General features: G+C 34.3%; 1 protein-coding gene across 1 annotated transcript; it reads right to left on the minus strand.

Annotated features, from left to right (window-relative positions):
* Positions 1 to 227: 227 nt before the first annotated feature.
* On the minus strand, positions 228 to 10,652 carry LOC145674813 (uncharacterized). Its single transcript, XM_081745032.1, has 5 exons — positions 10,079 to 10,652; positions 9,777 to 9,834; positions 7,791 to 7,922; positions 6,798 to 7,005; positions 228 to 4,938 (listed from the first exon to the last, which is right to left on the minus strand). The coding sequence occupies exons 1-5, from the start codon at positions 10,579 to 10,581 to the stop codon at positions 4,763 to 4,765; spliced, it is 1,077 nt and encodes a 358-aa protein (XP_081601158.1). The 5' UTR covers positions 10,582 to 10,652; the 3' UTR covers positions 228 to 4,762.
* Between the last annotated feature and the right edge of the window lie 4,607 nt (positions 10,653 to 15,259).

Here is a 15,259-nt window from a genome sequence, read left to right on the forward strand (position 1 = left end):
GAAACATCAGTTTCTCTGAAAGAATCTAGAAAAAATTTAACAAATAATAAAAACAGTTTTTACTGTTATCAGAAACTATTCATAAATGGCCTTTTTAGAAAATTCTAGCTGTCACATGCTTCTTGTAGCTTTAGTAAAAATTGTATGTACATTGTTTTTTATTATTATTATTATTATTATTATTATTATTATTATTATTATTATTATTATTATTATTATTATTATTATTATTATTATTATTATTATTATTATTGTTATTATTATTATTATAAAGAAAAGTGTGTGCTGTCATGTTAGAGATTATTGAAAAAGCGACTAATTTACAGCTCAGAACTAACAGTTCAATTTATTAAATGTAAACCAGACACATAACACAGAACAATCGGTTACTCTTTATTGGATAAAAAATCATGGATCTTGGGAAGTGTTTGTAATGGTAGAGTGATAGAAATTCAAGTTCTTAGCAATATTAGACTTCGGAGACACGTTCTGAATATTTGAAATTAACAGACCTGTTATTAACAAGTCTGTTAAATTAACAGACACTAGAATATTTACGACAAATTGAAAAATCATGGCCTAAAGTTGAAACAAACCCAACTAAAACTAAAATGAACATTGAAAATTGGAAAGTAAAGCATAGTGGATAAGTTGAGGTATTAACCCATTATAAAAAGTTAGTTCAAAGGGGGTACATGAGACATTGTATACAAAGCTATCATCCCAGACTTTCAAACTTGAAAGATTAACTGGAAAAACATGCAAAATGAAGATAAATAAGAAGAAAACCAAAGCGATAAAGTACACAAGAGCAGCAGAGGAAGGGGCAAACGTATGGCTAGATGGAGAAAAAAATCGAAGGGTTACCTTATTTAGGAAGTCTAATATTCTCGGACGGAAGTGAAAAAGATGTAAGTTCCAGAATAGCACAGGCTAAGCATGCATTCAATAGAAAAAGAGGACTGCTAACATCAAGAAATGTGTCGTTGGATGTTCGTAAATGATTTATTATGACTTGGTATGGAGCGTGGCGCTTTACGGATCAGAAACGTGGACACTGAAGAAAGCTGAAATATCCAAGCTCGAAGCATTTAAAATGTGGAACACGGAAGGCAGTCTCAGCTTGTTTAATTTATTACAACAGTGTTTATTATGGTCTTTAATCAAGTCTAAGTAATGGAATATACACATGAAAATCAAAACAAAAGAAGTTCAACAAAAATATGTCAATTAATTTTAGTAAGCATTTTTTAAAGTTTGTCAAGCAGTGTAGAATTTAAAAATTGTCAAGATTTACGAAATATGTGGTTCATTTCTATTCCAAGCGTAATGACTTCCATTTTTCAACTAATCTAATATTCATTTAATTACAACAAATACTTTAATTTTTTTATTCTTTAATTAACTAATATTCATTTGAAATCTACACTATACTATATTTCTACAATCTAATTCTAATGTTTTTTGGAATTAACCCTAGAGTACAATGATCATGACAAAAGATGTTTCCATCTAATGTGCCCTAATCATTCAAAGAGCGCCATAGAACACGTGAACATTCTCATGAAATCTCTTTGCATAGCATAATTTGTCGATGCGCACGAAACAGGAATTTCAATAAAAGAAAATAGCTTTTAGGATGACCTACAAATACACTATAGTGAAGAAGCATCTGCAACTTCAAGCATGACAGGAAGACATAATATCATGCGAAATACCGATTGATATGGTCAATTATATTTACAAGAGAATTACAGCGACATGACATTCAGGATTATTTTGAGAAGTCGATTTGGAAGATATACTACATATATTGATAACAAAATCGATGTTTGAGAAAGAGGCGAAAAATAAAAAGAAATGTGCTAAGAAAAGGTTTATCAGTTTTCATAAAATGTTACTGTCACATAGTAAAGTGTGTTCAATATAAATATATACAAACTTCTAGAGGACAGCACCTGTCTCACGTAGTACATAAACAGGCGGTAGACCTGTCAGGATGATGAGCCAGTAGTGCACCAACAGATACAGGAACAAGTGGTGCTATCGTGATCCTGTTTGACGGCGAGGATGACCTAATGTGTGTACAAGTTCTACGGGACACAACAAAGCACGGGTAAAATGTGCACAGTAAAACATTTTACAGCGGAAGGAGTACCACGTAGAACAACCTACGACATCATTAAAAGATGTAAGAATGGAATTGAGTGACCATCCCGAAGCACACAGAACAACAAAAAAGCATGATTAAACTCAAGTGTGGCCACTTGTTGCAAAAATTCGATGCTCGTGATTTCATCTTGGATGATGAAGCCTATGTTAGATTGTCCCATGCCTCTATCAATGGAAATGACGGTTTCTATACATCTTAAATCTCTACAGTCCCATCTAGTGTTAAATTTTCCAAAAAGAAGAAATTTGAAGAGAAAGTGCTTTTTTGGATTGCTATGGGTCCTAAAAGTGTTAGCCAACCGTTGTTGTGTCGATTTGGATTTGCTATTAACGCCCAGATGTACCTGGTACAGTGCATTAGGAATAGACTAACACCGTACATACGTGTCAAAAATCCAGTCGAAATCCGTTGTGGAAAAGGAGCAAAATACATGTTGTGACGCTTAGCAAGTGATTCATTTTCTCCTGATTTGTTGTACTTAGGGTTAATCTTTTTTTCTTTTTTTCTACTTCGCTTGGAATCTATTTTACTTTTGTTTTTCAGATTTCTGCATTACTCAATATATTTTCTATTTCTATATTATATATCTGTTCTATACTACACTACATTCTACTTTCTACACAACTGTTCTACTTAACACTACTTTCTACCTACTTTATATTTTTTTTATTTTTTTTTATTTTTTTATTTTTTTTACTTTTTTTATTTTTTTATTTTTTTACTTTTTATATTTTTTATTTTTTTTTTACTTTTTTATTTTATTATTATTATTATTATTATTGATTTCTATATTGAGTCTATAACAGTGCATATGTATTGTGTAAAGAAACAGTTGGAATATTAGTATTCTTAACTTTCGATCTCTAAGTCTGAGATTTGATACTCGTAACCACCTTTAATTTTTAAAATAAATCAAACCCGTTTGGAAGTGTAGCACCATCATGTGTGAATACATTGACCTGACTTTTTAACACTATATACTAGATAATTTTATAGTTCTCTCTTGTATTTAAAATCTACAGTCGCTGAAATATTTACTTAATGTGACTGAGAGTCAGTGTGTTTGTCAAAAGTCACCACAAACATTCAGGCACTTGTCCAATTATGATGCTGTTTAAATTCCTCCACACAGAATTCGGGAAGGTGGTCTTTGAACCACTGTTGTACGGTGGCCTTCATTTCATCATATGTGAAATGTCATCTCATCAAAACCTGTCACCTTAGTGGCTTCTTCACCAGACCGAAGATGTGAAGGTCCCAACGTGACAGGCCAATGATATAGAAAGGATGACTCAACATTTTTCACTTGAATCGTTGGAACAAGTCCTGTACTACTGGTTCTATATGAAACTTACATGAAACAATTTGAAACATTCTTTGATCTTCTGAGGTTAAGTAATGATGATTTTTGTTTTCTTGAAGAATAGAAATGTAACAATAATCATTAAATACTGTTATAAACTCAATACAATATAAACTTCATGCAGAAATCTTCCTACTACAGTGATACCTTTGAATAACGGGCATTGATAGGACGTAATTATTTGTCTGTAAATGAAAGTTGACAGTTACAGAGAAGACATGTTCCAATTGTTGGGGGAGTAAAGCAGGAATTCGTTTTGTAAACAAATAGAAGTATCATTGAAGAGATGTGTTTATGTGGGGTTGCAAGGGAAGATACAAGTACCAAGGGAAACAGAAGTAGTGACTTTTTCAGGGAAGAAAAGAAATTTCGTGTAGAATTCTTGGTCTTATAATTGGTTCTCCACCATAGAAAGTGTTGAAGGAGTAACGCCAGGAAGCAATTTAGTTTGGATAGATGTACAGGAAAATGAAGAATGTTGTGTGTGGTGGTTCACCAATTTATTGAGATTGAATTTGAAAGATGTTTTGTAGAGAAGAGAATTTCTGTTTCCTTAGCGTGACCACGTTTTATTTTTAAATTGAAGGGAGCATTTTTTGTGCTGAATATGTATAAACTGAGAACAAAGAGCTTACTAAAGCATTAGGGGAAAATAAGACTGCTGAGGCTCCTGTCCTATTATAATACAAACAGTTTTAACGGGATTAAAAAAAAAATCTGTCCGTATTATGGAGGTGTCCGTTATTGTGAGGTTTCACTGTATTAGATTCTACAAAACGACTTGTCGTTGAGAATTAGCAAAAGCTTACTATTGAATTTTGAGTAACTACAATTACTACATAAATTATATACACATATATATACAAATCATCCTTTGGTCTAATGGATGTAATTTTAGTTCGTGAGGAACTGGAATATTCTGAGGCAAAAAGATAGGTAATAAAGATGTATTTAATCTTAACATAATACTTAACCCTTCTGCAAAATGACAACCTAAAGGATTGAAAAAGATGAAATATTTCTCAAAAGTCGCCGAGTTGAGAGTCCGTCAAATTACCCGAAATCATAACTGCAGACAATTAATACAGAAAATCCGAGACACAGACGTCAAAGAGAAATATCGAAGATTTACAAATACATAATACAGATAAGGACATTAAAGCGAATTGATAAAACGAAAGATATATTATGTTTAGAAATGCTTATCTTTTTACCTCAATTCCTCTTTAGAGGAAGCACTCTCGCTCTTCGTCGCACCAAGGAATGCAGCAGCAGCAGGGACAAAAATAAAACTTGAAGCAGCGGCCACACTGAGATTCATGGCGAAGATGAAGTAAGTTGGGAGGAAGATCCCTGGTTCCATAATTTCTTTCCCACCTTCTTCTTCTTTCCTCTCGTTGATCTAAAATGAACAAAAATATAAAAATAATGAGGATTTGAATTATTATATTTTATACAATTTAAATAGCATTATTTCTAATTTCAGTTTTTGTACTTGGGTTCATCTGGGAACTATTAGTACTCATGGGGACTAATGATATTTAGAGGGAGGTTATATGTTGAATACAGTATTATATAATGTAGTCTAGAATACAGTAGGCTTTTCGCGTACGAAATGGGCCTAGTGTCTCAAGTCTCTGGGTATATAAGTCGCAGCGTATCCGGCCTAAGGTCATTTCACAGTTGAAGCTAGTAGATGTATAAGTGATGGGATTCTTACAAATAGACGTAAGGGGATACTTTCAAATATCTAGGATCAATATTAATAGACGGAAACCATATTCACGAAGAAATTAAATGTAGACTAAAACCAGGGAATTCGTACTTATTCAGTTCAAAATCTATATTTATTTATTATTCAGTTCAAAATCTCTTGTCGTCGCGAATTCTGTTTAGGAATTTGAAACTTAAAATATATAAAATGATAATCATACCTGTTGTGCTGTATGGTTGCGAAACATGGTCGCTTACTCTGAGGGAAGAACGTAGATTGAAAGTATTTGAGAACAAGATCCTAAGAAGAACATTCGGACACAAGAGGAACGGAAAAGGGGAATGGCGGAAACTTCATAACGAGGAAGTACATAATTTATGCGATTTACCAAACATTGTTAGGGTCATCAAATCTAAGAGGGTCAGGTGGACAGGTCATGTAGCCAGGCTGGAAGAAAGCAGGAACGCTTTCAAAGTCTTGACTGGAAGATCAATCGGAAAACGACCATTAGAAAGACTTAGGCGCAGATAGGAGGGCAATATTAAAATGGATCTCGCAGAAATAGGAATATAAAGTAGAAACTGAATTCAGTTGGTTAAGGATAGGAGTCAGTGCAAAGCTTCTGTGAACGTGGCATGGAACCTCCGGGTTCAATAGGCCATAAAGTAAGTTAGTTAGACGTAAGGTACTGCACCGTTAAGATAAGTGAACTTCCCGCAAAACTGCGCTACATTTTACAATTTTATTTCAGTAAAGGCGTAAATATTGCACAGACCTTTTAAGAAATTTGTGCTATTTATGGGCAAGATAAGATAACAGTCATTTTCTTTGTGGAAATTTTTATATCCAAGATGCTCCTCACAGTAGGCATCCAATCATACAAAAAATGGGTGATATTCGGGCAAAAGTCGAGTAAGACCGACATATAAGTAGTCATGGCTTCGCTAATGACCTAAACATTTATAATCAAACTACCGTGTTCACTTGCGTAATAGTAGCACTTTTTGTATCATTTTTTAAATGTGAAAATCCAACTGCGACTATTAAAAGAGGAAAACTGCCATTTTCTTATTGCTATGATCAAGACAATTTCGAATTTTGATACGTACAACATTGTGTCAACAAAAAATGGAGGGTGGAAGAAATAGGTTGCTTGATCTCTGTTGACAGATGGGTCACGATGTTACGTGTCAGTAAACACGAAAAGTTCTTTTGCAATTTAGAAGGAAGTCTCGTTCACAAAGAGAAAACTTAAATGAAATATATATAATTTGAACAATATATATATAATTTGAAATAAATAAATAAATATAGACAACTAGACTTGTTTGCCACAAAAAGTTGCAATCTACTGGACTAGGTATGAATTAGTTGCATTTCAGTTCAATGTATAACATCAGTAATCAGTGCTATAAGATGGTTTCACCGTGTAACCAAGTAAACATTTGTATACTGGTACATAAAAGATTAACTCATGAAGATTAATGATCATAACTCTTATGGTGATAACACTAATTTGTACAGATTAAAATATGAAAATAACTTACACCAATTGTCGCACGGGTCCACTCCATAGCCCAAACAAGCCGAAAACGGGGCGACAACGCATCTAGCTGCACAACTGATGACGCAACAGAGTCTACTTCGCCAAGATATGGGATATGGATACGGCGGCTCCTGAACTGGGTGTTCCCTCAGATTATCATCATCGACTTCCCGCTGTTTTCTTGGTCTTGGTTCCTGTCGCCGTTCGTGCTATAATAAAACAATAGAAATTTAATGAGAATAGAGAAGCATTATTTATTATTCTTGAAATTTCATATAGAAAACTATATATAATGATAATTCTAAGCTACTTAGTTTCGTAAAAAGAAAAAAAATCAGTATCAGTGATGTCATTCACCTAGTTCGCACTGATTCGCCCGAACTGGTTGTTAAAATCGCCTCTCCACCTCTAGAGCTAATAGAGGAGCACTTATGAAAAAGAAAGAAAAAATTAGTATTGTTCTTGAGAATCTAATATATTTATTTTCCTTTCCTTTCCAGCTTTCAGAGATGATTAACATCACATTAAAAATTTTTCAAGTGTTTGTAGATAGTCAAGGTTTTCCTAAAGCAGAAATTCATCAAATCATCAAGGAGGCAAGAAAAATAATTAAAGTTATTGTTGAGAGTTCCGCAAAGCCAGAAGGCATTCAGTTTAATAAACAACGTAACTACAGATAAAAGAAACTCCCTCCTTGCTGAAACTCGCATCTCACCTCTGAGAATAACTTCTTGTAGGAAAGCCTTTAGAAGAATGGGATGCAACGCACTGGTAAAAACGTGGTTACACCAAGGGTATTATACACGTGCCGATTGTTGGGTTAAAAAGAAAGCAACATCCGAGTATTCTAAACATCGACTTTAATTCTAGGCTTATCTCAATACCGGCGAGTTTTGCAAACTAAATATTCAAATAAGCATTTGCATGACTTCAATCTAATACTGTTATTAGTATCATTGGAATCAATCAATAAATAAATAATAAATCAGCTTACCTCCTTGATCTCCTCCACGAAAACTTCTTTGACCATCGTCTCACGCTCCATCTGCGAGGTCCCAGGAGGAGAGATGGGATGCCTTCGTTCCTCAGTTGGTGGTGGAGTGGTCCGTCTTCGTGTTACTTCCTCCTACGAAATATAAATCAAGTTATTTTAGTTCCAGTTTAAATCTGTTTCATCAATGACTCATCTTACTTGTAACAATACCCCTGTACTTTTATTTTCTACATAATATCTCTAGTTGCATATAAACATCATTAACAGCTGGGAATTCAATAGTATATATATAAAGTGTTTGTGTCCACAATAAGTACAATCTCCTACTTCAAGTGAATTTTGCCACATGTGTAGTATGATTTCTTCCAGCATATTAAAAACAGTCATTTATTATTTGTAAAGAACGACATTATTTCGTTCATTTCCGTGGATCTATCGATTTGTCTTCTCCATCGGAGTAAATCTGTCTTCAACATTGGGGGGAACGGGTAAGACAGTTCATTTTTAAGCAGATTTGAGGCTTATTCTGGAAGGGGGGAGGGGAGATGAGACTCATATTACGGTAGATGAATTTGATTTCCGAGGTGAACCTGTTGTGTATTATACAGCAAGAAACATCAATTTCATCTCACTTTTCTTTGTAGTAGACACAAATAGTATCACATTTCTCCCCCCCTCCAAAAAAACACATTTCAAATCGGATTATTGGGGGCACATTTCCCCCAGCTCCAAGATTGAGAGGGATTTGTGCCAATGGTCTTATCTTTGGACAATATTTTAGTTAAATAAAAATAAAAATTTAAGAGTTCATGATAATTTAGGGCTATATCTCATTAGGGCTATGTCATAATGAAAAGCTTAATGGAGGGTTATTTTAACATGTTTTAACTCAATAAGTTCTGGTACAGAATAAATTTTTAACTTTATAAATTAATTATTTCTTCCCTCCATTCTCTCAAAAACTACGCATGACCTTTTAAAATCACACATATCATTTTGTTCTATCGATTGGTATATTTCTCATCTGTGAACATTTTTTTCATTAAACGCTAAGAGTATTCTAGAATTGGGTTAAGGTACGTTTCATTAGTGGATTATGCTATATTTCTGTAACTATAAATATGGATGACAATTTCACATCTTCCTTTTCAGAGAGGTAGCAGCGAAATAAAAAAAAACTGAGTTAAACTATGTCCTAACCAACTATTAAATTAAACTCCGGAATGTGTCTAAATACCAGCTGTCAATACCGAAATTTTCAATGGAAATCTCCATCTTCTTCAGAAGCTTATTTATTTACATAAACACACACTGCTCTTTTCAATCACCCTTTATAGTTTCCATCACATAATTAAAAAATATATATATATATTTCAGATATGGCTAAGTTTACATCTAACATTGGATAGTTTGTAGCAAATATGGTAATTTATAATACATTAAGATTTCTGTTTCAATTAATTATTGGGGTTTCATCTGTGTTGTGAGAATTTTTTCTTTTTATCTGTGTAGTTATGTTTCCTGGTAATATGGTGAAAAATAAAAATAAAATCAATTAGTTCAGAAAAAAGTTTGTATTAACTAATAAAGCTCAGCTGATAATATCACTTTCCCTGATAGCTCGAAATAGTAGATATGATTTGCTTCAAACTTTTCAATCTGCAAAGAATATTTGGGTCGTGATTTTCTTGATGCAACGATCCATTATACGCTGAAGAAGATGGTGACTTGCATTGAATATTTCGGCATTAACGCATAGTTACACGCATTCCTGAATTTAAATTAAGAATTGTGAGCGTCAATTTAGTTTCTTCGGAAGTTCTATCTTAATATCTTCACATAAACAATTTAAACCTTTTGTCACAACTTTTACGCTTAGAGTTAGTACAAAGAGAAAAAATAAACTTATAAATTTCATAATTATAAATAAATAAAAATAAGAAACTTCCTATTGATTAAAAATTAATTTCTATTTTGTTGTCTTACCGTTCCGCTTTGTCTCCGCCGGAAGATTAAGCTTCTTATCCTGTGGAACCTGGAAAGTCTAAGATAAAAAAGTAATTAGAATTCGTGTGAACATAAATACAATTTAGTACACTAACAAATAATAAAATAAATTAGTTTAGTGTAAGTAATTTCAATTAAGTTTTTGAGTCTTATTACATCATTAATATAATTCTCAGGTTTCTAACAAGCTGGGCATGAGAAATACTACGGTCGTTAAAAGTGCATAACCCAAACCATTTTCAGAAGAATATATATGAACAAATAAGACTTTGAAGTATTACCTGGAACGGGGAGGCGGTCGAACAACTGGACCGTACACACGCTTAGTTCTTCTGTCTTCCATGACGGTCGATTCTCCAGTTGTTTCTTCTTCCTCCCTGTGGCTGCCAACTTCCTCCTCGGTGCGTGAGTGCAGTCCATCCTCCATTTGAGATGCAACCTCAGCTACACCTGATTCCACCAAATCTTCTCCAGTTGTAATGGCCTGTGTTGCCCTACTCTTGAACTGGAGTAAGCGCCACAGGTAACATAGACATTTGAAGAAAATGGTCAGTGGCGATTCTTCAGGAGGAATACCACTGAAATCGTGTTCTGGTAAGTCCACGATGTTCCATGGCATCCCCACCTGAATCGTCTGCCAAGTAACCAGGCGGGGTGTAGGTACTCCTATTGCAGTTGCTATTATCAGCAGGCTTCTGATACGTTCGGCTTCAGAAACGCTAACAATAGCCAAAAATGATACAGGTGTATAACCAAGAATCATTCTCAGCCACGATACAGACATGGACTGAGGATGTGACGGTAACACTGAGGTTGTCTCAAAAGGAAAAAGATAACTCTCAACACTACTCTCAGATGTTAGATCCTAATTCAAAGAAAGAGAAAACAGAAGTAAGTCACATTAACTGGATAACCATCAATAATATATGTAAACACAATAGAATTCTTTTAAAAAAATCTAGTTGGACCAAAAGATAAATTAGAATACGAGCTATGAGTAATCACTTCAGCTCACGAGCTGCTGCCAGCCTGTGCATTTTCTCCCGATGTGATTTTATCGGAGGTTGAACCTTGTAACTCAAATAACTCTCCGAGTGTCTACACCTGTACTCCCATTTGTAATGGAAACCAGGGCTACGCCTATCGAAGACATACATAGCAAAGCCGGAAAGAAGTGACAACTGAAAAACAAATATTATTAAAGAATTTTTGAAAGAAATGAGAAGTACAGTGGCGTATGTAAGGGAAAGTTCCAGAATGGATGACTCAATCGTTTTTTTTCCATCACGTAGTGGACATTCTCTTTACAGGTGATAGTGTTGTCTGCTAGGCTGGTAGTCTGTTAATTGTTCATAGTGGGTAACTCATAAGTGTCTAGAGATTGTATTGTTCGTACCGAAGGCGTGCTGTTCTTTTTCTACTCTCGCTGAAGGGCAATAATAGTGACTATGCTTGGGAAAAGAATTTCATAGGAAATACACGCACAAATAAGGGGGGGATTCTGAGTGAAGAAGGCTACAGTACTCGCCAAATTTCTGCCAGATTAGGTTGGCACAAAAAACAGTTGCCAGAGCAATAAGTAAAAGTAAGTTCCAAACCACTGGAAATTATGGCTCGAAAAAGCCAAAAGGACGTCAAAAGTGCACAACTAAGTGTGTGGATCAGGCCATACTTTTGGCAGGAAAGAAGTCACCCAGAAGATCAGCCAAAGCAATCCAGGCTGGTTTACTAAAAGATAGGAATCTACCTAACCAAAGGACAATCCGCAGGAGGTTATTATGTGCCAATTTCAAAACCTATAAGATTGCCAAAAAGTCGAAATTGCCGACCAAGAACATTGCCAATGGATTGACATTTTGCAAAAGGTATCAGGGATGCGCTACTGAACAATGGAAAAGCGTTATGCTTTCGGCAGAGACCCAAGTATCGCAATTTTATACCTTTTTGTAAACACATACGGTGGCCTTCCAATACAAGGGATTTTCAACGCTACATCATTCCCACCGTAAAGAATTCTAAAATCATGGTCTGAGTGTCATTTCTGCTAAAGAATTGTGGTTCATGCCTGAAAGGATATTAATGAATGGAACTGTCTTTCTAGATATGCTTAACGAGTAGTTATCAGTGTTTATGGAGATCAACCAGTGCACCCACTCCCAACATGATGGAGTTGTTGGGTAATTTTAAAGCGGAAAGTGGCTGAACGTAACCTCAGTTCAGTTTCTCAATTTAAAAAAGCTATAAAACACGTCTGTTACAGAAATTTCACCAGAATACTGTGAAAAATTGTATCTTTCCATGCCTTCTCGTATCTAAGCTGCGTTAAAAAAAATAAAGGTTTGCACACCAAATATTGAACTCGTTTTCAAGCGTGTATACTTCACTGTGTTTCTATCACTGAAATGTATCCTTTGTATGTTTTTTTAACCTGAAATGTATCTTTATATCAATGTACATCCGTATTTAAATGAGAATATTCTTGTGTATTCATAAGCATGATACTTATTTGTGGTGAGTCATCCATTCTGGCCAATATATCGTGTTCCATAACAACAAGTACAACGTTTGAGAGGTGATTCCTAACACAGTTAATAAAGAACATTCATATGGACCTATGGAGAAAGTTGCTTAGATTCATAGCTAGGACTGCCTCAAAGTGAAAAAGCTACAATGCAACAAGAGAAACCATGGAGTGGTGCTACATATGAGTGTAAAGGAAGCCACATGCCATTCAATAATGCATTATTTCAGTAATGTGCGAGGTGTACGCAAGGGATTCCCTCACAACATAAATTCCAGACATGCTACAAACAGAATTTTTAGATATACTGTGACTTAAAAGGTGCATCTAAGTAGGCAAAAGGTAAGCTTTGACAACAGTAAATACGGAATACGTAAGCGGGACGTCTGAAGTATTAGGGAACCCCAGCTCCGCGGTTCCTCGTGTTGGGAATAACGTATGCTAAGGTGAGATGTGCCACAGCATATTTCACGTATTTTTTTTAATACATATAAGCGTCAAATGATATATCACCTTCTGAGCGTTGACGGTATTGTTTTGAGCACCCTATATATATGAAAATCACACTTGTCCTGAAAGTATATGAAATAGAGTCCTTGAATCCTCCCCCCTGATTATATTCTGCGTATGCCACTGGAAAAATATATTTAACAACTACTGAATATAATAAATAAAATGTTTGAATAAGAATTACATATTCATATTAAATACAGTGAACCCTTGGGTCCCTAATTTAATCCGTTTCGTAAGCTGTTTTTGAATGGTTAATTTGAAACTTTTCCAGTTTGAACAAATAGTTAAGGGAGGAGATAGAACCTATTCTTGGGACGCTGAAGTGATTAAAAACTAAAATTATTTTTGTTGTTGAAATTAATGTAAATATACACAACAATTGATCTATTCTGGCCGCAGAAACATGCTATGTATTTTTTTTAATTATTTTTTTACCTTTTTAAGTGTTTCTTGTGATGAAGAATATAAATGAAAATACTCTTAATTATCCTAAACTAGATATAATGAAGACTAAAATACAAAAAAGTGCAAAGAAATTTTTGAACACTACACAACGACAAATAATGTTTATGACAAATGGTTGAAAGCACTACTGATAGCGTGCATACAAGTGTGTGTTCATAGCCCGAAATATCATTCGTGAACCGATTTGCTATCTCAAAAAGCCATTATTTGCTATCTATTACTGTTTTTGTTCTATGGAGAGTCCTATTAAAACCGGAAGTACTTGTAAATTTCAACCACTCTCGGTTTTCGTAGTGTGTTGTTGGTAGTGATAGTATATTCCCTTGAGACGATGAATCGATTGAAAAAAAAAAAAAAACCTTTGTCGCTATCTATTACTGTTTTGGTTCTATGGTGATCAGCGTTGAAACCGGAAATATTAGACTTTTATTGAACAGAGAATTAACAGAGGAGATGGAACTTATTCTTGCACGCTGAAGTGATTGAAAAAAAAAAAAAAACTCTTCTCGACGTCTTTTATCGTTTTTGCTTTATTGAAGACAATATTAAAACCGGAAGTATTAGTAATTTCAACCACTTGTGGTTTTGGTATAGTGTTGTGGGTTGTGACGGTATATTTTCTTAAGATGACGATCGATTACAGAAAACCGCTTGTTGCTGTCTATTACCATTTTTGTTCTATGGCAACCAACGTTGAAACAGGAAATGGTTAATTTGAACCTCTTCCGGTTTGAACAAAGAGTTAAGGGAGGAGATAGAACCTATTCTTGGGACGCTGAAGTGATTGAGAAAAGTTGCTTCTTGATATCTCTTACCGTTTTTGTTCTGATATCTCTCGACAGACGGACGGACATAACTGTTGTATAAGACTCCGACATTTAGTATGGAAGTCTGACAATTCGTTCATATAAAGTTACATTTATTTTCGTAAATGTTAAGATAAAAATTACAAGGTACTAAAGCAGTAGAAACTTCGATGCAGACATACCTCAGACGCAGTACTCCAGCTACTACTGTCTCCAGTGTTACCTTCCTCACTTTCTGTCAAATCCGGGTTCTTGTTTTTTAACGTCATATCCGTGTAATCGATGGAGTAGAAGCTTTCTGATGAATCAGAACTATTCTCCTAAAATAATAATAATAATAATAATAATAATAATAATAATAATAATAATAATAATAATAATAATAATAATAATAATAATAATAACAATAATAATAATAATAATAATAATGTAGAAAATTATATACATTTAAAATTCTACAGCGTTAACGTCTATTCAAAGTCTATACTCATTTTCTTAAAGTTAATCTGTATTTATATAAGTTTTAAGTACAAGGTATCCCTATAAACTTTTAAAGTACAGCTGCCTCCCTTTAAAATATTACCATAGTACGAGTATAATAACACTGGAAACACCTTTGTCCAAGCTTCTTGTTCGTGCCTATTTAAGCTGGTTTGATGCAGTCTGTATCTGGGTAAGCCTGCGACAAATGTATGTAATGTGAAGTCATCGTACGAAACACACACATCGAAATAGGGCAATATCCTAACACTAAGCTTTGTTACAAATTGGATAAAACTTTGATCGAAACGTTGCAGATATGGATGCAGAAGTGTTGACGATGATACAAGATCAGAACTCCATTGAACGTCAAGGAATGAGGCGAACATGGGAAAATATCGTTGAAATTTGATAAACATATAACTTCACAGCAAATGTCTCTGATTTTTTAACAGAACAGTAAAAAAGCCAATAAGAAAGAGTAATGTGAGTATTTGGTGGCTACTGCAGTACGGGACAACACCTTTCTAAAGTACATTGTGGCGGTCGGTCAAACCTGATGTTCAAAAGTTTCGTACAACCATTTCACACTATATGCATTTGTCGATCGTTTACTCAAATACAAATTGCATAAAACTGATTTAAACAGGCACTAATAAAAAGCTTAGACAAAAGTA

The sequence above is a fragment of the Thermobia domestica genome, chromosome 18, assembly GCF_964235325.1.
Source record: "Thermobia domestica chromosome 18, izTheDome1.hap1.1, whole genome shotgun sequence".
Taxonomy (NCBI): domain Eukaryota; kingdom Metazoa; phylum Arthropoda; class Insecta; order Zygentoma; family Lepismatidae; genus Thermobia; species Thermobia domestica.

Bases quoted from the DNA above. Each gene is read 5' to 3' on its own strand.
- LOC145674813 (XM_081745032.1), bottom strand. From the start codon at position 10,581: ATGTCTGTATCGTGGCTGAGAATGATTCTTGGTTATACACCTGTATCA. The intron at 9,835-10,078 runs GTAATACTTCAA...TTTTTATCTTAG, and splicing joins CGACCGCCTCCCCGTTCCAG to ACTTTCCAGGTTCCACAGGA. The intron at 7,923-9,776 runs GTAAGACAACAA...TATATTTCGTAG, and splicing joins GGCGGAGACAAAGCGGAACG to GAGGAAGTAACACGAAGACG.